The sequence below is a fragment of the Chelon labrosus genome (genome assembly GCF_963514085.1).
Source record: "Chelon labrosus genome assembly, chromosome: 9".
NCBI classification, from domain to species: domain Eukaryota; kingdom Metazoa; phylum Chordata; class Actinopteri; order Mugiliformes; family Mugilidae; genus Chelon; species Chelon labrosus.
The window spans coordinates 29,309,704-29,337,589 of NC_140359.1; the positions used below are offsets into that span (position 1 = coordinate 29,309,704).

The following is a 27,886-nucleotide window of genomic DNA, read 5'->3' on the forward strand; positions in this document are numbered from 1 at the left end:
TTAGTTTCCTTGTTTTCATCTGTCACTGGACTGGAACCATTTAGTAACTTTCTATATTTTATACTCTGTTAATCTTATCTAACTAACTTCTATTGTAACTATCAGGTTTATTCCAAACTATGAGATGAGTGAATGAATAATTACATTTTCTGAATCAATACAGTTCAATATGAGCACACCATTTTCATGAGGAGGACTCACTGGCATACATCCCGTCACAGTAAGTAAAAGTGAAGTGTCTCCTAAATCTCCTATGAACATGTAGAATTCCAGCAGTTTGTAGACAATAAGTCACATTTTCTTGAAATGTCTCCAAGTTGACTGGTGAGTTAGAAAGTTTCACTTGATAATGACTGACAGATTCTCTTCTGTCCACCTTAAATCCTCCTCATATCATTGCTGGTTTGTGATCAAGCTGAGTTAAATGAAAGTCCATTGGAGGTTAGTCATGGATGGTTCAGGTGAGACAGGAACCATTTAGTAACTGCTGGATGGAAGAGCAGAGCAGCAGCTGTTGTTGGTTCTCACCTGATGTCTATATGTTATGTTCTATGAAACTTATGTCTCTACAGTTTTAACTATCATGGTTGTTACAGACGTCATGTGAAGAATTGAATGTTAACATTCTCTGTATTTTTACAATAGATTGTCTGTCAACATCAAGGACTGTACTGGATAAGGAGATCTTCAAAGACCTGCCATCATTTGTCAGTAAGTGAAAGTGAAGTGTCTCCTAAATCTTCTATGAACATGTAGAATTCCAGCAGTTTGTAGACAATAAGTCACATTTTCTTGAAATGTTTCCAAGTTGACTGGTGAGTTAGAAAGTTTCACTTGATAATGACTGACAGATTCTCTTCTGTCCACCTTAAATCCTCAGTGACTTCATTCCAGGTTGTTGATGCAGTTGTGTTGAATTCATCATTGATTCAGTTTCTCTTTGTGTTTATGAATCTTTTCTAGGACGTGAACTGGAACATGATATGATGATGTCTTTCAGTAAGTGTCTGTTGTCTTGTCCAGTTGTTCTCATCCACTCTCTCAATCTAAAATGAATCAGGGTTCAGCTCCACCTTAAACAGACCAACCATTTAAAGAGTCTCTATGTGGATGAATGTTTTCTTCATGTGTGCTGACTCTAACTGTTCCTGCAGCCAGTACTAGAACTGATGATCAGATTGTGTAGAATCACAACTTTGTCCTGAAGAGAGACACTTGCTCTTCTCTTTCTTTGTCTTGTTCTGTTCAGCTAGTCTTTGATTAGACATGAGGACAGACATTGTGTAGAGAGCGTCCTCTAGTGGTAACTTTCTGTCCAGGTGGTTCTCCTGACTCTCTGTCTCCACCTGCAGTCTGCCTCAGTCCACACAGACTATCACAGGTAGTGAGGTGGAGCTGCTAGATGTTGACACACATGAAGTAAATCAGTTATTGAGCTGCTTGTGGACACCAACAATCACAGGATGTTTAGTTCTGACTATCACACTGATTACACACTTCATATCAATCAATCAATCAATCAATCATTTTACTTTATGTGTCTCTACAGTGCGACATCACTTCCCAGGATCATTTGGCAGTAAGTTGAGATTCTCTTAAGTCCACCTTAAATCCTCAGTGACTTCATTCCAGATTGTTGATGCAGTTGTGTTGAATTCATCATTGATTCAGTTTCTCTTTGTGTTTTATGAATATTTTCTAGGAGAGAAACTGGAACGTGAAATGTCTTCAGTGGAGGTCAGGTTGTCTCACAGTAAGTGTCTGTTGTCAGTTGTTCTCATCTACTCTCTCAATCTAAAATGAATCAGGGTTCAGCTCCACCTTAAACAGATCAAATCAGTATATGGATGAATGTTTGATTGATGTCTGCTGACTCTAATCTCATCCAACACATAGCTGATATTAGTTTCTGTACTGGATGAGTCAGGTTATGTCCATCTACAGATGGTGCTGTACTGGTGGCAGTCTGTTACAGACACTCAACTTTTTCTCCTCTTCCTCTTTTCTTAATTACTTGTGGCCTATCTATAAATATCTGCTCAGGATGGTTTGAGAAGTTTGTGCTGAGCTTTTGTCCCCATACAGCCACCTTGGTGTGTTGATACACACTGTTTAGTTTTCCATCCAGATATTATCATGAGCACTAACACCAGAAAAGAGAACATCAGAGATTCAAGCATGGTACATTTACTTCCTCTTTACATCACTACATCAGCGGAATACCTGGAGGATTTAGTCCAGGTGTCCTCTTAAACATCTCTACCTGGGATATTTCTCTCTAACGTTTGTTCATCAATAAAATGGACACATTTAAGTTGCTGATGGGAAATACAGTGACTCTTCTCCATCTTCCAGTCTGTGCTTGATAAAAACCAGTGGTTGGTGTAATGATGTCCTCCCCTGTGAGTTCACCTTGTTCATACTGGTTGAACAGGACGGACAGCGTGAGCTCTCCTACTGTGTGTCCAGCAGACATATACACTCTCCATATACAGATGGTTTCTATCACGTCGTCCTCTGTGCTGCACCAACTCTCTAAACCTGCTGTGAGGACATCAAATCTGTGGACCAGTGGACCCCTGCAAAGCACCCGGGCCAGTCTTTTCCTCCACCTTGAAGCACTGTGATGACATTTTCAGTAAACATGGCCCTCCACTTCATCCTCTGTGATGCCACTAGTGAGAATGCTCTCAGTGGGTCCTCTGTAGGCCTGGGTGAGAGGATGACGTCTGAGTCTGACCTTCTTCAGTGTAGCCCTGGTGTTTGTGGCCCAGCTCAGGTCTGCTGACACATGAAGCACATGTAGAATGAGTTCTTTGTTTTCCCTATGTTGAGAACAAGGTCCATAGACGGCTTCATTGGCTGGATGGTATTGAAGGCTGAGCTATAATCCAGGAAGAGCATGTGGACATATGTTCCACAAGTGTCAAAATCAGCTTTATTGTCAATTCTGCAGGGGTGAGTGGGATCAGAGGGCAGAGGAGGTGAGATGGGTGACGTCCTGGAGGGAAGGGAGAGAGGTACTGATTATCTTCTCAGCTGCTCTAACTGTGCACTGAAGGGTCTTACAGCAGGACATGGTGCAGTCACTGTACTACACAGTCTGAATGGTGCCTCTGTAGAAGGTGAAAATGATGGGAGCCGGTGCTCTGTCTTTCCTCAGGGAGTAGAGGCTGTTGAGCCTGAGCCTTCTTTACCAGAGATGCTGTGTTGGTCGTCCAGGAAAGGTCCTCTGTGACATGAACACCCAGGAACTTGGAGCTGCTCACCCTCTCCACAGCAGTTGATGGTCAGAGGAGCATGCTGAGTGGACACTCTCCTGAAGTCCAAGACAATCTCTTTCGTCTTCTCCACATTCAGAGAGATTGTTGTCTCTTGTGAGGGAAATTCTCAAAAAATCAGTCGTTTGTCTAGGGCAGATGAGAGTTGGTCAAAATACCTAGTTTTGACAAAATATTTCTTCGCTGGGGCCACACACCAGTATCACACCTGACCAAAACCTGAGATCATAGCAAGTTACATGGCTTATTAAAAGAATCAAATTACAGCAGTAATTTCCATTAGTTTATTTTTAATATAAGTGATTTTGCTTAACATGAGAAAGACATAAATCTTGTTGTTCATGAGCTGTGTAGTATGTTACATGTCAATTCAATTCAATTCAATTCAATTTTATTTATATAGTGTCAATAACAATACAAATCGTCTCAAGACGCTTTACAAAAACCCGGCCTGAAACCCCCAGAGCAAGCCTGAAGGCAACGGTGGCAAGGAAAAACTCCCTTTTAACAGGAAGAAACCTCGAGCAGAACCCAGCTCATATGGAGGGAACCATCTGCCTAAGGCCAGCCGGGTACAGACAGAAGAAAGAGAGAAGAGAACAGCAAAGAGAGAAGAGAAGAGAACAGCAAGATAAACATACATCTGTCATAGATACACATATCTGACTAAAGTGTACAAAGTGTGTCAGAGTCCTGCTCTGGAAGAACGGAGACATAGACACCTTTCAGAGATAAAGTTTTGGTCACATTAAAACATTGACATTTTGCACAATCCTGCAGTTCTCCACTCCCACCTGAATGAACAATTCTCCAACCTGCCTATGATTCCTCTTACATTTTCAAACTGTCATGTAACATCATCAGTTTGTAGCATAAGATTCCACATGTGCGCTTTAGTCAGATATGTGTCTCTATGACAGATGGATGTTTATCTTGCTGTTCTCTTCTCTCTTTCTTCTGTCTGTACCCGGCTGGCCTTAGGCAGATGGGTCCTCCATATGAGCTGGTTCTGGTTCTGGTTCTGCTCAAGGTTTCTTCCTGTTAAAAGGGAGTTTTTCCTGCCACTTTTGCCTTCAGGCTGCTCTGGGGGTTTCAGGCCGGGTTTTTGTAAAGCGTCTTGAGATGATTTGTATTGTTATTGACGCTATATAAATAAAATGAATTGAATTGAATTGAATTTAATTGAATTGGCTGTGTAAGTGAAACGCATCATATCATTGACTGGACACCTGGAGAACTTGTGAGCAGTGCGCAGCTTAGAGGGAACATGCTTCTATGTGTTTGTGATGTAGCTGTAGCAGTGGTCCAGAGAGTTTCTTCTGGTCTGTGACTGGACTCATGAACAAGCTCCTCCTCACACACATCCCCAACAGTCACTATAGGTTACATTAACATGAGGTTCCCTCAGCTTGTGTCTATTACATTAATGAACATTTTCTGAACCATAGTCTGTTCATTAAAGTTAATACTGTCAACATTTGTTCATTCTCTGGCTCTTTTCTGTGCATCATCACAATCTGTAGTTACTACACTATTTAAAACTAAAGATTTTATATATTCTCTATGTACTTTGTATACTTCATAATGTTTCTTGTATTTTTTGAATGAATGTTTAAATGTTTTTGTTTTTCTGCAGCACTACTAGAATGCACCTCATCATCTCTCAGTAAGTAAAAGTGAAGTGTCTCCTAAATCTTCTATGAACATGTAGAATTCCAGCAGTTTGTAGACAATAAGTCACATTTTCTTGAAATGTTTCCAAGTTGACTGGTGAGTTAGAAAGTTTCATTTGATAATGACTGACAGATTCTCTTTTTTCAATCTATTTCCTTCTAGAACATCTAACAGAGGCCAGTATGTCTCTCAGTAAGTTTTTTTAATACCCACAGCAGCTTTGTAGCAGACCCCCCCCCCCCCCATCCCACTAGCAGCCTTCCTCTATTAATGAACAGACTGACACATTAACAGAATGAGGTAGAAACAAACAATATATTAAATAAATATGTACACAATAAATACACAATAATCAGTAGAATATCTGGAGGTGAATGAAATGAAGAAGGTCCCAGATGGAGCAGCTGAGTTAGAGATAGATAGAATCCAGAGAGATGACGACAAGCTGAACCATCAACTCAGTCATGAATCCATCAGTCAGTGCATCTATATGAGGGGCCGTTAGGGACATTATTCACAATGATAGACACATGGATGAAAGACATTGGTTGTTCACCACTGATGTCTGTTTAAAAGCCTGCAAGTAGCCTAACTGAAGCATTACTTAACAATATACTGACCTGAGTGGAGACCATCACAGCTCTGTTAAATGCATCAGTGCAGCAGAAGAACAAACAACGTCCAGGAAACGTAGCTTCAGTCCACTTCAGGTTTGACATGTATGTGTGTGAGAGGCTAATTCTGAATAATGTCCCCAACAGCTCCTCATACATCTACATGTTCTCTCTCCCTGCAGAGCACCATGAGTCGCCTATGAAGCCCAGCAGCCTTGAATTCCTTCCACCTTCCAGTAAGTCAAAGTGAACTGAGTCAGAAATCCTCTTGGTCACATTAACATGTAGGATTACAGCTTTTCTAGGCTCTAGATTCACATTTAATCTTTATTTATTTCAACATCTTTGCAGGTTCAGGATGAAATGATGAGTTTCCGATCAAAATGTCCTCTTAAAGAATGACCACCTCCTCACTCATTGTTAATCCAGTTCTAGTGTTTCACTGTGGATTCTCTGTGTTACTGTGTTTTATCATTCACTGTTTTTCTTTTCAGTGTCTGAGCTGAGGGTTGTTCTTCTGGGGAACAGCTGCTCTGAGAGGAGTTCAGTGATTGACGTCATTACAAGTGCATCTGACAAGCATTGGGATTTTCAGTTCAAAGACTACCAGAGCATCAGAGCAAGTGTGAAAGGTGACATATATGTCATCAAGCCTCCAGATCTGCTGCTCCCAGACATCTCTGAAGATGAACTTAGAGAACATGTAAGAACCTGTGAGAGACTCTCTGCTCCTGGACCTCATGTGTTCCTGCTGGTTCTACAGCCTGAAGACTTCACTGTGGAACAGAGACAGAGACTCTGCAGAGTCCTGGAACTCTTCAGTGATCGATCATTTGATCATTCACTGGTTCTGATATCAACACCCAGAGAGGAGAAGCCAGGCTTCATGGAAGAGTATCGACAACATCCACCAATAAAAGAAATGATCAAGAGGTGTAAATACAGAGTTTTGTGGCGGAAAGACCTTGAACTTGAAGAACTGTTAACAAGGTTTGGACAGATTGTGAAGGAGAACGATGGAAAGCACCTGAAACAGAGCTAATCAGTGTTAACACTGAATGAAAAGCATTATTCATGATATGGTAGCTTCCAGTTTTTGTACATTTAGCTCAGATCCTGCAGATCAACATTTATTTATTATGTGACGGCCCTGTTCGGTCTGCTTCTCCTCTCAGTGCCTTTCAGGAGAACAGGAAGCAGTGGGCCGTCCTAAGCAGACCACACCTTAGGGTGTGGCTTTACTAATATAAGGCCGTCTCAGTCAGTCTGCTCTCTCTCTGGTGGCTGAGCAGCTGGCTGCTGCTATGGCCTACAGCCTGCTGTAGTTTGGTGTTGGTCTTTTATATACCTACATACACATACACATGTACACACACCCGCACCCACACACCCACTCCATTTGAACAACACACACACAGGTAGATGATCTTTTTGGGCTGTTCAATTAAATAAACGCTGAAACATCCTCAGAGCTCTGTGTGGCCTCTCTCCTTTGTTTCAACCTGAGAGCCAGGGTTGTAACAAATATTATCCGTTCCATTTCATGTGTGTCTTCTCTGTCTTTTATCTTGTTCACATTGGACCTTGTTGAACCACAAACTCCTCCTGTTCACTTGTTGCTGGATTCATTTATGTCCAGTGACCAAAACAATGAGACCAAGTTTGGAGAAGAAGCAGAAGATGAATGGAAGCATGAGTAATAGAGTATAGCGTCTATAGCTGAGGTGTTTATTGTACATACTGTCACTCTGAGGAAGTAAAGCTTCTCATCTTTTACTTTGTGTTTTATTTTTCTGTTATTTCTGCTTTTATTTTGTTAACCCTTTCCTTCTGTGTTATAGTTAGCTTGTCCTTCCTGTTTGTTCCTTCCTTTGTGATTGTCTTCTCTGTCCTGATTGTTTCCACCTGTGTCTAATAACCTCAGCATGTATATATTACCTGTGTCTCTTCATCCTGTCTTCATTACATTTTTCCTTGTTGTGAGAGATTTTGAGTTTTCTTGTTCTAGTCTTTTATTTTCTTACAATTTATTCCTTGTAGAGTGTTTTTGTGTTTTCTTATTCGTTTATTTTCTTACAGTGTTTGTACGTCATGAGTGATTTTTAGTTATTCTCAGGGCCCGTCCACACGTACGAAAACGATCTTTTTTCTCTCCGTTTTTGACGTCATCGTTTCAAGAAATATCCGCGTCCACACAGATCCGTTTCTGCTCGACCGAAAACGCTGCTTCATATGCCAGGCCTATAGGTGGCGCTGTTTCAGTTTCAGAAATTCACCAAAAACGTAGAGGAAGAGGCGGAGCATGCGCATAAAGCTTGAGCGCTGTTTACAAATCGCCTTTTTTGCTCAGCGTGGTGGCACAGGAGCATGATATTTTGCCCTAGTAAACCTAATAGGCACAGTATCTTCTCTAGCATGAAAACTAGCATGTAGTCCGCCATTGTTGTTGATGTTGTTATGAGACGTCTCGCGGGATGTGGAAGGCTGCTCGGGAGTGTGGCGATGACGTCATCGTTTTCCCCGTATTCGCCGTCCACAAAGAAACGCAAGAGTTGCGTTTTCAAATTTCTCCACCCTGGGACCCGTTTTCAGAAAAGTGCGTTTTAGGGCTATGCGTTTACAGGATACGTCTGGACGCTCGGCCAAAACGATTAAAAAAACCTCCGTTTTGGCGTATTTGTGTTTCAGTGTGGACGGGCCCTCAGAAAGAGACAGTCTGAAAGGGTTCATTTTATTGGTAGTGATGGGCAATCGAGGCTTTGTTGAAGCCTCGACACGTGATTCAAAAAAAGGTTCATTACTCGAAGCTTCAATGACACAGTGCTCTATTAGGACATCTAGTGGACAATAAAATGTAGTGCAATGGAGACGTGTCTTACTGGTTCATGCTTGAATGGGACTTGATTTGCCATGCACATTCCTATTTGACTACATTACATGGATATGTGGTTTAAAGTTTATTATAAGAAAATTATATACACATAACAATAAAATAAATAATAAAGAACAAACGGGAATCGAACCCTTGGTTTGCTAATGAAAGACCGGTGATTTCACAGTGTACCACGAACCTCATCAGTGATGCAACGTTGTCGGTGGACCATTTTGATTACGTCACTGCTACACTCTATGAACCTTTGTTAATTTACACTAATGTTTATGTTTCAGCGCTTACATCAGCTATTTTCATTTGCTCTTGGTATCATGGTTTAGTAGTGTTAGAGAATATTTGTACTGAATGCAACAGTGTCAAACCAAATCTCTCTTGACTCATTATTTGCTTCTAAGACTCATCTCATCTCTCCCGAAGAGCCGAGACAACCAAACCAGTGACAGGGTTTCTGAATGAAGCAGTGAAATGGTTCATACGTCACAAAACACGTGATTTGTCCGAACCAAAACTATAGACGAATCCGGCGAGCGTTCTGTGTAGGCTGCCATCTTGTGGCGACGCCATTACTGAGCTGTTACTGGTATGTAAACAAACCTCCGTGATAACGCAGCCTCGATGACAGCTACAGCCAGGCAGTATGACTTGTTGGGTTGATGATGTTAGACAGTGGCCTCCAGTCACAGATGAAGGTGCAAACGATCTTACAGATTATTTATGAAAATAGCTTAAAGTAGAGAATGGGGAAATAAAGACATAATTGGAGCTAGGATGATATTATCTACTTAACTACTGTAGCTGCTAGCTAGCTAACGTTAGCAATAACTATGCTATCTAGGCTAGCTAACGAGGAAACTATAAAAAGATCTGTCCATTTGGCAACAATAAATAAATGAATGGATATCAAATAAACGAATTCATGTTTTTCATTTGTGACCATTGTTTATCTCATTTTCACATTTCAAAAGGAAAGGGTAAGATACAGCTAACTGCTAGCGTTGTTGGTTCTCAGAGTGAGAGTCAGTCAAGTAAATCAAACGTTAACAACAGACATAACAGTAATGTTACTACTGCCCCTTCTGTTGTTTTAAAGGTATTCAAGAGTATTTTCTCCTTCGCCTGGCATCCGATGATCAACAAAATGCAAAATTTTCACAGACCATTAACAACACTCATACTGTACAAATAACTCTGCAGAGGAAGGATGGGAAAGTTGTATTGAATTGTGCTATTGAAACAATTTACAACGGAACATGTTTTCCCACTCGACATTATAAAACCAATAGGAGGCACTGGCGCAACGCTACCCAGCAACAGCTCAGTTATGGCGCCCGCTTACTTCCGGTAGTTTCGCCGGATTCGTCTATATACGCACTTCTGACAATATGTCTATATCTTATCTGTATCTCTCTCTCTATCTTATCTATATATAACGCTATTTAGGACTATCTATGTAACTATGTCTATCTATCAATCTAGTGTTATCTATGTAACTAATTTATCTATTTCTCTCTGAATCTTACGATCTATCTCCACAAAGTACGCAACTAACACCAACTACAGCAACAAACCAGCCTACTATGCAAAGAAACATTCAAATGAGCACCACTAAATAGGGATAGGATAACCGGGATATCCCTGAACACACTCGATCCCACCAGGTGATTCACATGACAAACCGAACCCTTAGGGTGATTCGTTTGCCGCTGAAGCATTCGAAGCACTTGAACTGCTTCGAATGTCACTCAAGTGCTTCAAACGTCACTAGTCATGTGACCGAACCACGCCTCGGCACAGTGGTTCGATACAATTGCTTCATGAGCTACGGCGCATGTGTCGGAGCCTCGGGTGTCAGAGGGCCATCACTATTTATTGGTCTAACAACTGGAAATCAGATCCTTTTCATAAATCCTGGTGTGAACATGGATTGAAATGGACTGGTAGGATGAGGGGGGGCTGAGAGGCCAGTGGGGGCGTTCTGGGATTTTTCCTCCTGACCTCTTTCCTGTGACTTGAAACCAAGAACTTTACTGAGTGAGCACAGAGAATGACGAGGATTTAAATGAGTTGTGTTGATGAGATGAAGATGAGCTCAGAGCTCCTGAACATCTACTTCTAGACACATTTGACATCAGGATAGACTTTGGTAGCAGAATGTACTGAAAGGAAACGTGGAGTTCCCATTTGTCAGATTTACAAAACAAGACATCTGATGGTCACTCTGGATGGAAACTGAAACGTATCAGCCTCATTCACAGGCAACACCAGGCCCCCACCCCCCAACCACCAGACCATAGCCTGAGTCCATTCATCCTCTGGTACTGGGATAAGATTCATTCCCATACCTTCGTCAGAATCAGTTCTCCAGTGTTTGTATCTGAGGAGAGAGGAGGAAGTGACTTCTAGTGTCTCATGAGTTCAACTCTCACTTCCTTTATTTCTAGTCAGGGCTCACAAAGCAACTACAAGAAATGCTGAACAATCACATTTCAGCTGGACACTAGAAAGCACAGAGGCTGCTTTACGGCTGCTTTGCCTTGACCTCCACACTACGGAGCATTTCCTTTATGAACAAGACCTTTCTTTAGTTTCTTCTTTCAGTTCCTTGACAGTGATTTAAAGTCATACTGGTATCAGTGTTCTTCTAAATACTGTGCTCAGGCCTGGAAGAACTGGACATGTGACACTAAAGCTTTACCCATGTCAAATGCATGTGATGATTAAAGAGATGTGTTTAACCTGGACCTTATTATCCTGTATTAGAGTAGAAATAAATGATGGAGGTAATAATCAGTCATTTGGTCACTACTGAGCGACGGTACATTCACAAACTGCAACAGAATCCTGCAGCTCTCTGCGTCACCACTAAAACCTCTCTTCACTATCAAAGGAATCCATGCACTTTGACTTCTTTACAGAATCAGTGACAGACAGTAAAAGTCCTGCATTTAAAACCTGAAGGACATGAAAACTATGTCAGAATCACCATCAGAATATATCAGAAATACTTCCTTCTACTTTCTGCTGCATTAATGCTTCTGTTGCATGTCGCTGCTGTGGATGTTTCATGTTGAGCTGTTTCTAACTTTCTGTTCTGCTGGCTAGTTGAATGTGCTCCACTTATCATATGGTGTCCTGTGACAACCACTCAGCTCCTGATGAGCTCAATAAAACACCTGTTTTCACCTGTTTTGATGACGCACTTTAAAGCTAATGTAAGAGAATGATTTCATTCTTTCTGGATCTTTATTTTCTTAACTCATTAATGTTTCAGGTAACCAAACAATCAAACTCTAAATCAGCAAGTTTGTAGAAACATCCTTTCCACTGCAAAGGAAGGAGACGGAAACATGGAATGTGAAAAGGAACTAAATGTGTCAGACAGTTGTAGTGGAGTAAAAAGTTCAACGTTGACCTCAGAGATATGTGAGAAGAAGTAGAAAGTCAAAATGGAAAAGCTCAAGTGTTCTCCACTGGAAGCTCAAGAGCTACAGCTACAGAGCAGAACTGCTTCATATCAATGAATTCAAGCTCTTGTTAAAGCTAATGCTAATGAAGCTAATGAGTGTCAGCTAAACTCTGGCATGACACAAACAATCATCTAGAAAGTGTTTCTGAGTGTCCAGTCTACGTGGAGAGGAAGAGTTACAGTCTGAACCAGGAAGCAGCTGAAGGACAAACACTGATCACCACTGGTGTGTCCTGAAACAATGAAAGAACCTGAGGGACGTCAGACGGAATTACTGTCACTGCCACAAGAGGGAGACAACGGTTGTGTATTGTAGTTTGATGGTTCAGTAAATGTGTTTGGCTCCATCTCAGCTCTGGCTGCTGGATGATGCTTCTGTCTTTAGGTCTCTGTTATTGACTAGGATTAATTAGCTGCTGTGTTCTGCTGACTGAATCTGGCTCATCTCACCTGTGACAATGTGTTAGTCGTTGATGTTGTGTTGAAGCCTCTGTAGTCAGTAGAGTGCTGCTGGTTTCTGGCTGGAATGCTGTGGTTGTTGGAGGCTTCAGTAGCTCAGACAGTAAAGACTGTTGAGATTGAAATGCAAACACTTCTTCTTCTTCTTCTTCTTCTTCCAGGTTCTTCATGTGCAGCAGCTGATCTCCAGTTGATTTAGTCTCTGACGTTTCCAGCAGAGTTTCCAACATGGCAGCTGCAGCAGCACGTGAGTTTGATGTGATTGATCTGGAGGACACATTTAGAATCAGTCGTACACTGTTTGATAGTTTGTGTCATGGTTTTGGTCTTTGTTTCTTCCTGTGTCTTGTTACCCGTTCCTTTCTTGTGGATTCAGTCGTCAGTTTGTCAGTTCACCATGTTGTGTTCTCCTGTGATGTCCTCCTTCATGTTTGTCCTCGTCTGTTTTCTCTCTGTGCTCTTACTTTAGTTTTTTAAATCTAAATGTACCAGCAGACACTGAGCTTCAGGACACAACACTAGGACTGAAAACACAACAAGCACTGAAAGTGAAAACATGTGTTTTATTGGAGACCTAACTTCCTCTGATCCTGGGATCATGTCCTGGTTGTCTGGATGGTTGACTGAGGGGACCAGTCTTCAGAGGAGTCTGCAGACCTTCCTGGATATTTCCTGTGGACACCGTGTTGAGTCCAGCACGTGACCCGCTAGTCTCAGTCCTGCTAACATCCTCAGAGCTAGCAAGCAAGTGGACTGCTAGCTTCCTGTCACCTCCAGCACCTGGGTCAGGTCTCCAGCAGTCTGCTAGCTCTTTGCCCTCATTGAAGTCCCACCTGTTGTGTCTATGTGCTCAGCCTCCAGGCCAACCCCCTGCAACCAAGTAACTGGGAGCAGAAGAGTGAAAGGTCTCAGGCTAACAGTCCATTGTTACAGATGGAGAATCAGGTCATGACAGAGTTCATGCTGAAGGCCCAGTGGCATGGCAGACAGGAGGGACCACTCAGGCTGTAGGTCCTGGACTGACTGGATCATCTTCACATCACTTTCTTTTCTCTGATGTGTGTGTGTGTGTGTGTGTGTGTTGGGTTCTGGTAGCTTTGACACATGTCTGCACAAGAAGTTTGAATGATGACTTGAGTGGTGAAGGAGTTACTGTAGAGGTTAAAGGTAAGAAGGTTAACAAGTAAACTAGTGTTACGTATTCATGTCTTTTTCTTTAATACCACAGATGACCAGTCTCCCCTGAAGCGCAGCAGCTGTTACATCCTGCCACCTTTCAGTGAGTCAAAGTGAACCTGTTATTCTGTTGATTTCTAAACAGCACTGAGACTAGAAAGGACTCAGTGTCAGTCTGTCTTTAACTGCTTTTATAAATCTTTTCTTCCACAGTGTCTGAGCTGAGGGTTGTTCTGCTGGGGAGCAGCTGGTCTGAGAGGAGTTCAGTGGGGGACTTCATCCTGGGAGAGACTGTGTTCAACCAAGCACCTGAGTCCTGTCTGAGAATCAGTGGAACATTTAATGGCAAAAAAGTAGCTGTCATCAACACCCCAGATCTGATTCTTCCCAGTACGGACAAACTGACAGAGTTTATTAAAAACCTTTCAGAGACAATCTGCTCCTGGACCTCATGTGTTCCTGCTGCTTCTACAGCCTGAAGACTTCACTGAGGAACACAAAGAGACACTCTGCAGAGTCCTGGAACTCTTTGGTGAACAATCCTTTGATCATTCACTGGTTCTGATATCAACACCCAGAGAGGAGAGTTTAACGTTGATGGAACATTCCACAGAAAACCCTCAATTAAAAGACATGATTGAAAGATGTAGATGCAGATACTTGAAGCAGGAGAACCTTGAACATTCAGAGCTGTTAACACTCTTGAGTCAAACTGGAAAGAAGAACCATGAAGAGCATCTGAGCTATGGAGCATTTGAGGACACAACAGCTGCTCTAGCAGGAGATGGAGAGGAAACACAGACTCCAATCACAGCTGCTGTTCAAGCTGCAGGTGAGTACAGAAAGAACTGTGACAAGAAAACGTGGGAGAACGTTCTTTGCACAGATCCTCCTTCATTCAACTAGAAGATCAAGTTACATATTAATGACTTGTCATGTTTTCATAGGGATCCATGGCAGCTCTCCTCAAATCACTCCTCAATGCTCAGTCTCTGGGGAAAACCCTCCACCTCCCTGTAAGTGACTCCACCAGAGCTGATCAGGACTTTGCAGAAAGATTTTGGTGACATCTTTTCTCCTGGATTAACACAACCATGTCCCACAACTCTGTTATTTTACAGCGTCTGCTTTCAGGATTGTCCTGTTGGGGAAAAGTGAGGACAAGAAGACACAACTTGGCAACTTCATCATCGGACATCAAGGTTTTCAACACCATCGACTTTCACCAACCAGACACTGTGTGGCCTCCTGTGGAGAGTGGAGAGGAAAATCAGTGACTGTGGTGAAAACTCCAGACATGTTGAGTCTGTCTGAGAAGAACATGAGAAGAGAAGTGAAGAGCTGTGTGAGTCTCTGTCCTCCTGGACCAAATGTTCTGCTGCTGTTAGTGAAGCCTTCTGATTTCACTGAGGAGGAAAGAGAAACTCTGAAGTTCATCCTGAGTTTGCTTGGACCAGATGTCTTTGAATATTCAATGGTGGTCATCACACGTGAGGATCAGAGGAGTCTCTCTGTTCATGAACTCCTTAGAGACTGTGGAGGGAGACGGTACAAGATGTTTCAAGATGGTCACAAACAGCTGATGGAGCAGATTGAGAAGATTGTTGATGAAACCAGAGGAACCTTCCTCACCTTCACTGAAGAGACCATCAAACCAAAGTCTCAGCTCAGGAATCGAGCTTTAAACCTGGTTCTGTGTGGGAGGAGAGGATCAGGGAAGACTTCAGCAGCCGAGGCCATTTTAGGTCAGACAGAGCTTCATTCAGTCTCCAACTCATCAGAGTGTGTTCAGAATCAGGGAGAGGTGTGTGGACGTTGGGTTTCCCTTGCATGGAAAACCTCAGGAGGCAGTGATGGAGGAATCATTCAGGTGTATCTCCCTCTGTGATCCTGAGGGCGTCCATGCCTTCATCCTGGTCCTACCTGTGGGTCACCTCACTGATGGAGACAAGGGAGAGTTAGAGATCATCCAGAACACATTCAGCTCTAGAGTCAATGACTTCACCATGATTCTGTTCACTGTGGAGTCACATCCTTCACATCTGCTTTTATTAACAGTCATTTTCCAGCTGTAGACATCCACAGAGTCAGTCACTGTATCCATGGCAACACTATACTTCTGCTTTTCTACAGTTTTAAAGCGTCTCATACAGGAGAGACCTTTAAATGATGCAGCCTGAACTATGAACACAACATCCAGTATCCAGTAGCTTTGATTCAACTATCCAGCTACCTTAAAAGTATTTGCACCAATCAGAATCTTTGACATTTCTGCATAAAAACGACTCTTCATCTGATTTTCACACAAGTCCTGAAAGTAGACAAAGAGAACCTGATTAAACAAATGACATATCATATGTTTTTACATATTTGTGATGTGCTAAAGTAACTGCTCCTCTAGGATTCCAAGTTAATTTCCAGGTCCAATCAGAGTCCATGTGTTCAGAAGTGTTTCCATCATGTGATGAGACTCAGTTCAGTTCCCGGTTTAGTTTCAATAAACCAGGGATTTGTGGAGTGGAGTGAACTATGAACACAACATCCAGGTTGTACAAAGTGAAGTTTCTCCTCAGACAAACCTTCTTATCTTTGCAGATGATGCTGCTTTGCCTTCACATTGGGACGACATGAAAGGAGACATAGTGAAGCTGTTTCCTGTCACTCTGGGCTCTAAGGAATACAAGCATGTGGAGGCGGAGCTTAAAAAGACCGGCCTTGCTGCAAACATCATCAGTGTATGTTGACTTTCTGATCATATCTGTTGAATAACCCTAAAGAATCATTCCTGTGTCTCAGCTCCCTCCTAAAGCATCAGATCCTAGTGTGAACTCTCTGGAAGCAGCAGAATGTGGAGCCATCACTAACGTACATTTAACAGCTGAACCACAAAGAGGTCCCACTTCCAGAAGTCACAGTGACGCTAGTTGTGTGGTTGGGATGAATAATGTGTGTGAACTGCGTTGGCAGATTGAACGGGTCCAGAATACGACACTGTGGCAGAGCTACCAGCTGATGAAGAAACAGATGGAGGTCAAGAACAAACACACAAACAATGAAAGGCTGCTGTTTCACGGTACCAGCTCCAAGGCCATCCATCTGATCAACAAACAAGGCTTCAACCGCAGCTACGCAGGAGAACACGGTAACCAAAGGCTCCCACAGCCTCACTACAAGCCTGCTGACTGCACATGCAGCAGAACACTGAGCAACACTAGATCATACTCATCACACTCTTCTAGAATGAATATGGGCCTAAAGAGCAGACTCTCAGCTTTAATGTGATGCTGTTCACATCTAGACTGGAGGAAGGGTTTAGGAATTACACGTCTTCAATATGTGGCCCCTGTTTTTCAAGGGACCAAAGGTGACTGCACACTTGACTCTCAAGCTGTTTCATGTCTTTATCTGATCAGTCAGTTAAGCAGGTAAAAGTTCTAGAGCTGAGTTCAAGTGTTGCTGTGAAGCCAACATGTGTTCAAAGGTGGATGCAGGTCAAACAGTCCATCCTTGGGCTGCAGCAACAAAACAGGGACATTAGGAGCAGACACATCAACAGTTTGGTTCATTCAGGACACACTGGTGAGCTCTGCAACAGAAAAAGACCTGGGCGTCAACACAAGACAGAGAGAGAGAGAGAGAGAGAGAGAGAGAGAGAGAGAGAGAGCTTCACAACCTCCAGACAAGTGAAGAACACTCTCCAGGAGGTTGGCGTATTATTATCCAAGACTCAGGAGAAGAGAAGACTTCAGAGAGCAAATACGAAGGCTTCACCACAAGGTGCCCATCATTAATAAAAGTCCAGACCCTCGTCCATGGTTTCAGAGTTCAGCCGGTCATTGTCTGATAAAGAATTCAAACTTTTTATTTATGATTGTGTGAATTTATCCAGTGACCTTTGAACCCTTGAACATAGGAGGCTGTCAATCAAAATGTCTGGACTTCCTAAATTCTTCCTTTTCATCTTTGTTCATCTGCTTCAGTTTAAAGTTGAGTCTGCATTCTAAGCCTATATTCATGATGTACCTTTAACTATGAACACAAGAGAACTAGTTTCAGGATCCAGCGTCATGTCTGTGCTGTATTTATCATGTTCAGAGACAAAACAATATTTAATATTTCTGAACAATCAGCTCAGACCCTCTTAGATTCATCTAGTGACCCTTAGGAGAGGCCCGGACCCTCAGTTTTAGAACCTGTATCTGTATGTGAAGCTCCAGTGAAATGCTACTGACACAAAGAACTGAGTATTAAGATTTTAATAAGACATAAAATAGATGAGAGACAGTCCAGAGCTCTTTGATTTAGGTTCACTGATGGTTTTGGAACATTTGCTTCTTTTACTTTCCTTCTTCTTCCTACCTAGGATTTTGATTGCATGACTTTCATTTGATTATTTGACTTGATTCTTTATTTTCCTGTGAATAATTGTTCCAGCAGTGGTTCTGCACAGCCGTCCCACTTTTATCCTCTCCAGATATTTCCTGGTTGTGAATGATGCAGGCCTTAGTTAGTTAGTAATAAATCCAGTGCTGTCAGTCTCAGCCTTCCTCCATGTGTGTGTGTGTGTGTTTGTCCTGTAGGTGTGATGTATGGCAATGGCTCTTACTTTGCTGTGGACCCCGTCTATTCAGCTCGAAGCTACGCCACACCCGACACCAACGGACACAAGCGCATCTACCAGGCCAGGGTTCTGGTTGGAGACTTTATCCAGGGAAGACAAGGCTTGATCTCACCTCCCTCTAAAAGCTCAACCAACGCTGCTGACCTGTATGACAGCGTCTCTGATGACGCCACCAACCCAACCATGTTTGTCATCTTCAACGACATCCAGGCTTACCCAGAATACCTCATCACATTCACATGAGCTGCTGTGATCTCAGAGGGAGACTGTTCTGAGAACATGTTACCTGGACTCTGTGCTTTGGTTTGAATAATAACTTGAACCATGTCATAGGACTCTTAACAAATAGAAATGTTGTGAAATTCTAAAGTGAATAAAAATTAAGACCAAACACTTTTACACCAGATTAACTAGACTCAGTTAACTCTACCTGATCAGAACGCTGCACATCAGAAAGATGACCAGAGTGACCTGAGAGATTGGTCAATATCTCAGAGTTTGACAACTTATTTCAGAGTCCTCCTTCTGGATCAGCTTGCCCAGCCGTGAGGTGTCCTTCTTCTTAGTGCTGTCTCCCCAGGACACCACAGTGCAGAAGAGGACACTGTCAACGATAGTCTGGTAGAACATGTCCAGCAGCTTCCTGCAGATATTAAACCACACAGCAAATGCTGCGGAGTTAAAATTCTGGTGTTGGTGAAATTTTAGCAAGTGTAGTGTTAATTCTACTCTTTGTAGAGTTAAATGTATTATGTATAACTCTCTGAGGACAAATAGTTGGTGTCAGAATGGAGTGTTTGTGATTTAACTCTGTAAGTGTCAATGCAACACATTTAACTCTCTTAATTTTTACGACGAGCTCTGAACCTGGATATAACACCTGAGGTGTTAATTTATAAACTCCGCCCATTTACTATACCCGCACCTGGACAGTCATCCCGACAACTACCAACTGATTTTCACTGATGAGAAAACGTTGTTTGGTGTGTAAATGTGCTTCACTTTGTGTATAATGTTATGTTCGACGTAAATATTGACTCTTAATCTCTCATGCAGCATCATGCCCCGTACTCCGCTGTGTCCGAACAAGCTAATGCTATCGCTAACATTCGAGTTTACACGTATGCTACAGTCAGTAAATGCTAATTCATGTTCAATTACAAGGTTAACATAAGTAGACTGTTTCAGTTGTTACAGAAGACCAAGTAGACAAAGACTGTATAACTGTGGTGGTGTTAACATGCGTGTCGGTTAGCATTAAGTTTGACGCTAGCTAAACCATGTTAGCTTAGCGGGACCATCACATGAAGTCCAAAAACTCTGTATTAGTCATTTGACTATATTTCTCTTTTAATTCAACTTTTTTTTTTGTGTTTGTTTGTGTTTGTATTTCTTTAACCAGGAACTCTACTATGACCCTGAGACAGTACAACACCTGCTGTAGGAGCTACAGGACTAATTCTCTCCTTCACCCTGATGTCTGGGAACAAAGTATCTGTAAAGTTTTATGTGGCGTTTAATGTGTTGTTACATGCATTTTAAAATAAATGTTTTAAGCTTAATATGGCCCCTTTATTTCATCATAGTTTATTTTATATGTAATATGTAACTGAAAACAATATTTACACCATACAGTGTAAATATGGAGGTGGAACACCTGTAGTAGTTAACAACTGACACTATGAGATAGTTGATATCTAACACTATACACTAGTGTTGAGAGAAACTAACACTGGTTAGTGTTGAGAAGTGTTAAATTTTAACTCTAAGAAGAGTCAATAATAACACTTTGGGAGTGTTAACATACCAACACTTCAAAAAGAGTCAAATTAACACTCTGTGGTGTGGACCCATATAGACACTTTAAAAGTGTTGAGATTAACTCTGATAGTGTTGATTTGGGTATGCTGGATTTGCTGTGCACCTTAGCCTCCTGAGGACATAGAGACGTCTCTGACCTTGTTTGTAGACTGAGTCTATGTTAGACCACCAGTCCAGTTTGTGATCCAGATGTAGACCCAGGTCCTTCTAGGTCTGAACCACCTCTACACACTCCCTGTTGATGGTTACTGTCAAGTCTGGTCTGTAATGGAGGTCATGTCTTCCTGTTTTATTTTGTTGTTCTTACCCTCTCCTTTTGTTTCAAGTGTCTTGACTTCCTGTCCTTGTCTTCTCCTTTGTGCTGATTGCAGCAGCCCCGCTCTGATTGTTTGCACCTGTGTTGTTGTCCTTCTCTGGTGTATTTAAGTCTTGTGCTTGGTGTTTGTCATTGTCAGTTCATCTTGTCTGTTTGTCAAATGTCCCAGTCATCAGGTCTAGTCTTGTAAGTCTAGTCCAGTACTTCATACTGGATTAATGTGAAGTCAGTACAGCTCGGAGTTTAAAGTCGTTAGATGTCTATTCAATAATGTTCCAGGTTGTTTAGAATCTAAATTTCTATCTGATCTGATCTCCTATCTGATCCACAAAGGATGCCTCATGGTTGAGCTGCTTCTGTGTTTAATACTAGAGATGATGTTATCAGATCATGTTACAGCAGCCCACAGGAGCTCCACAGTTTCAAATAATAAACCAACGTTTAATTCAAGAAAATGATTGAGGACGATCAACGTTCTTTAAAATCTCCTCTGACACTGATATTTATACTTAGAAGACCTTTCAGATCTGTCTGCATGGCTTTGTTTGTCTTTTCAGATCAATTAAATCTACTGGAAATCTCATTTCTGTTCTCATTTTCTGCAGTCAGACGTATTTATTTTATCTATTATTATTATTTAATCATGTAAAGTTAGAGGATGCTGTCTCTAGAAAATCATTTCCTGTTGGGTGGAGTCGTCAGACTTCCTGTTTTTTTAGTTTTTTTTTTAGTTTCTCTTTCACTCGATGGTTGTGTCGCAACAAGAATTTGATGTGAAGGTTGAACTGGACTAAAGAGGAAGATTCAAGTGAGTAAAAGTCTTGTATGTGGTAGATGTGGTGGTGGAGGGTTAAACATGATGCTCTAGCTACATGAGGACACTCACTGACATGATGGATCATTAATTGTACTCGTGATATGATCCGTCTGTCAGCATCACACCAGCTCTACTGGCCTTATTTAAATAGAACACAGTGGTATCAGTCTAAAGAACTGCTTTCTGGGCTTCTGGCTGATGGTGCGTTCAATGTCTGAAATCTACCTGAAATCAGAGGATCTGTCTCTTCCTGCAGGTTCATGTCAAACTTTAGACCTAGAACAAGATGTAAAACTTTAGGCCTCGAAACAAGAGGCGCCATTTCAGAACAGGAAATGAGGAGCTCAGTGTGATCTGACTCTGACATGTGCTGAGAGGATTCATGTGAGAGAATCCATCTGATGTCAGTCTGCTACACCAGGGAGGATGGAGTGTATGTACAGAGGAAAGGAATAATGATAAAATCACATCAGTTAGAATACTGCTCCATTGGGCTGAGCTAATAATGTCATCTCTCTATGATCCCAGTCAGTTTTAGTCCAAGGACCCCCAAACTGATAGAGAGATGGATCAGGGACCCCCTACTGTATATATAGTATTAAACAGTGTTTTATATTAAACTGGGCCTAGTGACGTATATCATTCAGTACTAAGCTCTTCACATTGATGTTTTTATGTTAAATGTAAATGTGGAAACTAAACTGAGTGATGGCCTATTAGTGCCACTGTCATCCATAAACATACCTGTTATCTTTTTTGGTTGAGTTACTAAACGATCCATTTTCATAACAATGTCCATCCACTTGGTAGAATAATATACTGGCCTCAGTAGTTGGCTGCTGTTGATAGGAGCTGCAGTGTTTGAAGCAGAAATATCTGGAAGGAAATATGTTGTGTCTGGATCTTAGTCAGCTGAGGACTGAACAGGCTGTCAGTCAATCATGGGGAACCTGACAGAGCCAGCATGTAACATGTGGCTTTGGACAGGGACGTGTCCTGGTCTTTGTGTGCAGGGACGGGTCCAGGATAGTCTAGTGCTGTGAGTGAACCGGTGTCCAGCTTGACAGAGCTCCTGTGTGTTACTGAATGTGTGCATTTCTGACTGAAAGATGACATCTTCTGCCTCCATTCATCCATTCACTACAATATGTTGGATTCATGTTCATGTGGATTTAAAGACATTTCCATTTGTGGAGGAAACTTCACGCCCCCCTGCAGTAGCAGCTGTTGAAGACCTCTGGTCTGGCTGATGTGTTTCATGGATGTGGAACATATTAAATGTGACATTAAAGCAGACTGAAAGAGAAGGAGGTGAGGCAGCCAGTACTTGTGAGAACCACAGGTTCATGCTTGTTCTGCTGTTGCTCTTCTTCTACACTGAGTCAGGTTCACGGCAGCACTCCATTTATTTTCATCTTTTTCTGACTGAATGCCAAAAATAGAAGATTGTAGATCTAAGATTAATAACTTCTCTAAACTGGACCTTCAGTTAAACCAGGAAGTGATGAATAATGGAACAGTCAGAATAGAAAGGTTTAACTGCTCAATGTTTAGATCTGGTTTTAAATTGAAATGTTTGTTTTTGAGTAGTCTCATTTCATTTTGGTCTTAATCAGGTTTGTTTGTGCACACTGGGTACGAAGCTCAGCACACATCACAGATCCAGTGTTAGACTGAATCAATGAGAAAGATGTAGTTCTCATTAGTATTGTTGTCTTTAACTGCAGTATAGCAGTATGATATAAGGGGGACATGGAAAATGTTCTAGTTGTGTTTTCATGGAGGCTTCACTGATGGAACATGATGCAGAACACAAAGAGGAACAAAACAACATGTTCACACCGTTCTCTCTTTAGGTTCTACTGTCTGTTCTAATCTACTCTCAGTTTTCAAACTTGAGGAGTTTGAAGAGGAGCTAGAAAACGTGACATTAGATGATTTAGTTGTATTGATTGATTGATTTCAGTGTTTAACGTCTAACATGTGTCTGAAAGGCTGGGCCAAATGTTTCAGTGTGAAATGACTGGAGATGAGAGCTGAGGTTTCCTGATGAGAGCAGACGTTCAGTCTGAATGTTGGTTCTATTGAAGTCACTCACCATCATGTGGTGTTGTGAAGGAACATTAAGAACCAGACCTGAGGACTGTCTGTTTGGAGGAGGAGATCAGAGACTAACATTGACTCCTTCATATTATCATGATGCTGTTTATCAGTCAGTAACTTCACTGTCTTTATGTTGGACGTCTGACTTCTACATTTATTCATCTATTCCTGGAACATAAGGCACCAGCAGCTGATATCAGACCATTCATTAACATGTCACCATGTTCTCTTTTAGGTTCTTCACCCATGGTGACAATATGGGAAACTCAGGATCAGGTGGAACAGGTGAGTTCACTAACATGATGATGATGATGATGATGATGATGATGATGATGATGACAGTCCATTTCACTCTGGTCAGAGTATGTCCAGTTCCAGTCTTATATAATTATCTCAGCTGCCTCCACTCTGCTCAGATAATGTTTTCCAGGACTAATTTCAAACTTGGGCAGATTTAGGTTCTGTTCAGATCTTTCATTAACGTCTGATCTTTCTGTTCATTCAAATGTGTTGCACCCTCTCTGGGAGACAGTTTTTTAAAGTCCTCCATGAAGACCAACTGCTTAAGTCATGCAAAATCAAAATCACTGATGTCTCTACATCGATGAACACCAGCAATCAAACACAATCATAAACAAATTCAACACAAGTTTGATCCTCCTGTTTCTTTAACCTACTGATCTTCTGATGATATTCTTCTGGCTCCAGCTCATGTGCTCCAAGCACTGCTGCTCTTCAATCTTCAGTCTTCTGCTGTCCTCTATCTCTGTCCTCTATCTCTGTCCTCTATCCTCTATCTCTGTCCTCTATCTCTGTTCTCTATCACTGTCCTCTAACACTGTCCTATATCACTGTCCTTTTCAGTGAGTTGTGACACTGATTATATATTAACTTTAATCTGTTTTGTGAGCTCTGATCAGGACTTCATATCAAACACAAATCAGACCAGGACAGAACTGATTTTCAAAATTCAGTTAAACTGTATTTTTAAAGTTTTATTACATGTTTATGTCATTTTTAGTAACATTCCTGCCTCATTTGTCTTCAGTCTCTAAAACTTCCACATTGGTCATGTAGACTTGTCTAAGAATGTCAAGACCTCAGACCGACATGAAGACATGTATCTCCTGAATCATCCTGGCAAGCCGTCCTGGTCCAGATGCAGCAGAACAGGCCCAAACCAGGACATTAGCACCCCCATGTTTGATGGAGGGATGAGGTTCTGATGCTGGAATGATGCAGTGTTGGTTCATCTCATTTAAACCAAACTCTTCTACTTTGGTCTCATCTGTCCACTAAACATTGTCCCAATAGTCTTCTGTCTTGTCCACATGATGTTCATCAAACTGCAGACAGTTGAGTAGTGTCCAGGACTAATTCAAACCTGGGAAGACACCTCATCTGTCCTTCCACAGTCGACCACAGGACACTGACTGATGTTCATGAAATAAAAACACTTCCCCAACATCTAAGTTAGAAGTGTGACTGTTGTTAACACGTCACTCTGACAACGTTACAAGCAATATGAATGAGAGAATATTTCTTTTTCTATATCTCTACAGGACCAGCAGCCAGCAATCAGAGCAGCAGCTCTGAACCACCAAGAAAACCACCTCCCAGTACGTTGAGCTCCTCAGTCCAAGTTTAAATCCTCAGTGACCTCCTTCCTCCTCATTAATCTGCCTTGTATCAGTGTTAGTTTGTCATTAAGCTGAGCTAAATGAAAGTGTCTGACAACACTACATGCTTGAGGTCAGTAATATATCTGTACAGGTCATGAAACTTAAGGTGGAGCTGCTAGATGTTGACACCGATGAAGCAAATCAGTTATTGAACTGCTTGTGGACACCAACAATCACAGGATGTTTAGTTCTGACTATCACACTGATTACACACTTCACATCAATCAATCAATCAATCAATCAATCAACTAACTTTATGTTTCTCTACAGGATCAGCTCCATCAGCACCAACACCATCACGTCCCAGTAAGTAAAAGTGAAGTGTCTCCTAAATCTTCTGTGAACATGTAGAATTCCAGCAGTTTGTAGACAATAAGTCACATTTTCTTGAAATGTTTCCAAGTTGACTGGTGAGTTAGAAAGTTTCACTTGATAATGACTGACAGATTCTCTTCAGTCCACCTTAAATCCTCAGTGACTTCATTCCAGGTTGTTGATGCAGTTGTGTTGAATTCATCATTGATTCAGTTTCTCTTTGTGTTTTATAAATCTTTTCTAGGAGATGAAATGTCTTCAATGGAGGCCATAATGTCTCACAGTAAGTGTCTGTTGTCTTGTCCAGTTGTTCTCATCCACTCTCTCAATCTAAAATGAATCAGGGTTCAGCTCCACCTTAAACAGATCAAATCAGTATAAGGATGAATGTTTGATTGATGTCTGCTGACTCTAATCTCATCCAGCACATAGCTGATCTTAGTCTTTGTACGGATGAGTCAGGTTATGTCCATCTACAGATGGTGCTGTACTGGTGGCAGTCTGTTACAGACACTCAGCTTTTTCTCCTCTTCCTCTTTTCTTAATTACTTGTGGCCTATCTATAAATATCTGGTCAGGATGGTTTGAGAAGTTTGTGCTGGGCTTTTTTCCTGGTTTCTAACTGTTTAATATTGACAGGAACATAAAAAATATGAAAACTATATCTATCACACTGATTACACACTTCACATCAATCAATCAATCAATCAATCAATCAATCAATCAATCAATCATTCTACTTTATCTTTCTCTACAGAACCAGCTCGACCACCACCATCACCTCCCAGTAAGTAAAAGTGAAGTGTCTCCTAAATCTTCTATGAACATGTAGAATTCCAGCAGTTTGTAGACAATAAGTCACATTTTCTTGAAATGTTTCCAAGTTGACTGGTGAGTTAGAAAGTTTCACTTGATAATGACTGACAGATTCTCTTCAGTCCACCTTAAATCCTCAGTGACTTCATTCCAGGTTGTTAATCCACCTTATATCGGTGCTGGTTTGTGATATCAAGCTGAGGTCAATGATAATGTCAGAGTTAATAAAGTATTAGCTAGGGTCAATCTCTGTCTTGGAAGCTCTCCACCAGCTGGACTGAGAAGGATCCTACTGAGCATGCTCTATAGAAGCTAGCTGAACATGCATGGACCTAATACAGGAAGCTTGGAAACTGAAGAACTTTGATTGAAGTGAAGGAGGAGTCCTCATGTGATCAGAGTTCTAGTTCTCTTTAGTACATCCACACATGTGATCCTCTGATGTCATAGAACAGTAAGCAACAATAACCTGATGAGATCAATGCTACATACCATCAGTGGTAACTGAGTCAGACTGGTCCAATGTATGCAGGCTGTGATCTGTACTGTATGAATGGATTCAGCCTCTCTGACTAGCACCATCAACCACAATACTTCCTCTGTTAACAGACTAACTGTTAAAGAATAATATTATTGATCCAGCATCTGAAGCAGTCATCTGTTCCATCAGGTCATAGCCAGTGAGGGCTCAGAGTTCATGAGGGACGTCAAAGCAGGCGTTGAAAAGACTTTTCTTCTGCCTCCATCTACTACAAGATATCTGCTGGGTTATTCAGCACTGGCTGATAAGTCAACATTAAGTCTGAAGAGAAGTCAATATTAGCTTTAACATGAATGATCAAATGTAGAAAAGAATCCAATCAAACACTGCCTGCTTCCTGGTTCTTAGTCTAGCTTTGGCTCTACAATGTATTAGGGATGCCACGGTTCAATTTGTAGAGCTGCAGTTTAGAACTAAGTCACTGAACACAGCTCTGGAAGTGGATGAAAGCAAGAAGTTAGAGAGACACACAGAATCCAGAGAGATGACTACAAGCTGAAACATCAACTCACACATCAACACATCAGTCAATGCATCTACATGTTCTCTCTCCCTGCAATGCTCCCTTAGTCAGCTATGAAGCTCAGCAGCATTAAGGTCCTGCCACGTGACAGTAAGTTAAAGTGACCTGAGTCAGAAATCCTCTTGGTCACATTAACATGTAGGATTACAGCTTTTCTAGGCTCTAGATTCACATTTAGACACTTGCTCTTGTCTTTCTTTGTCTTGTTGTTTTCAGCTAGTCTTTGATTAGACATGAGGACAGACATTGTGTAGAGAGCGTCCTCTAGTGGTAACTTTCTGTCCAGGTGGTTCTCCTGACTCTCTGTCTCCACCTGCAGTCTGCCTCAGTCCACACAGACTATCACAGGTAGTGAGGTGGAGCTGCTAGATGTTGACACAGATGAAGTAAATCAGTTATTGAACTGCTTGTGGACACCAACAATCACAGGATGTTTAGTTCTGACTATCACACTGATTACACACTTCACATCAATCAATCAATCAATCAATCAATCAATCTACTTTATCTTTCTACAGTGGAGTGTGCAAGATTACGATATTCTGGTAAGTAACAGTGAAGTGTCTCCTAAATCTTCTATGAACATGTAGAATTCCAGCAGTTTGTAGACAATAAGTCACATTTTCTTGAAATGTTTCCAAGTTGACTGGTGAGTTAGAAAGTTTCACTTGATAATGACTGACAGATTCTCTTCAGTCCACCTTAAATCCTCAGTGACTTCATTCCAGGTTGTTGATGCAGTTGTGTTGAATTCATCATTGATTCAGT

The 27,886-nt window shown here is 41.6% G+C and overlaps 2 protein-coding genes and 1 pseudogene across 4 annotated transcripts in view; all 3 read left to right on the forward strand.

The window, feature by feature from the left end:
• The first annotated feature begins 2,644 nt into the window (after positions 1-2,644).
• Positions 2,645-15,638, forward strand: LOC311493617 (annotated as a pseudogene). Its single transcript has 10 exons — positions 2,645-2,714; positions 5,752-5,805; positions 6,064-6,272; positions 6,333-6,463; positions 13,242-13,369; positions 13,616-13,666; positions 13,777-13,972; positions 14,038-14,095; positions 14,511-14,579; positions 14,657-15,638. The product of its transcript is annotated as an uncharacterized misc_RNA (transcript).
• Positions 15,639-16,079: 441 nt separating this feature from the next.
• LOC311492521 (protein mono-ADP-ribosyltransferase PARP15-like) lies at positions 16,080-18,746 on the forward strand. Its single transcript, XM_084550812.1, has 3 exons — positions 16,080-16,298; positions 16,531-16,705; positions 18,144-18,746. The coding sequence occupies exons 1-3, from the start codon at positions 16,191-16,193 to the stop codon at positions 18,425-18,427; spliced, it is 567 nt and encodes a 188-aa protein (XP_084406938.1). The 5' UTR covers positions 16,080-16,190; the 3' UTR covers positions 18,428-18,746.
• A 2,323-nt stretch (positions 18,747-21,069) lies between these two features.
• The window catches only part of LOC311493571 (uncharacterized protein), a 63,592-nt gene continuing 56,775 nt past the window's right edge, over positions 21,070-27,886 (forward strand). Inside the window, exons 1-7 of one of the 2 annotated variants that reach the window (XM_084552299.1) lie at positions 21,070-21,129; positions 23,477-23,526; positions 24,804-24,860; positions 25,194-25,229; positions 25,483-25,521; positions 25,996-26,025; positions 27,637-27,663. In XM_084552299.1, coding sequence (XP_084408425.1) covers positions 23,499-23,526; positions 24,804-24,860; positions 25,194-25,229; positions 25,483-25,521; positions 25,996-26,025; positions 27,637-27,663 — 217 coding nt within the window. In that variant the 5' untranslated portion in view covers positions 21,070-21,129; positions 23,477-23,498. Of the gene's footprint in view, positions 21,130-21,730; positions 23,527-24,803; positions 24,861-25,193; positions 25,230-25,482; positions 25,522-25,995; positions 26,026-27,636; positions 27,664-27,886 lie in introns of those variants that run through there. The other variant, XM_084552298.1, reaches the window with a different exon arrangement.

Bases quoted from the DNA above. Each gene is read 5' to 3' on its own strand.
- LOC311492521 (XM_084550812.1), top strand. From the start codon at position 16,191: ATGAAAGGAGACATAGTGAAGCTGTTTCCTGTCACTCTGGGCTCTAAG. The intron at 16,299-16,530 runs GTATGTTGACTT...CTGCGTTGGCAG, and splicing joins TTGCTGCAAACATCATCAGT to ATTGAACGGGTCCAGAATAC. The intron at 16,706-18,143 runs GTAACCAAAGGC...TTTGTCCTGTAG, and splicing joins CAGCTACGCAGGAGAACACG to GTGTGATGTATGGCAATGGC.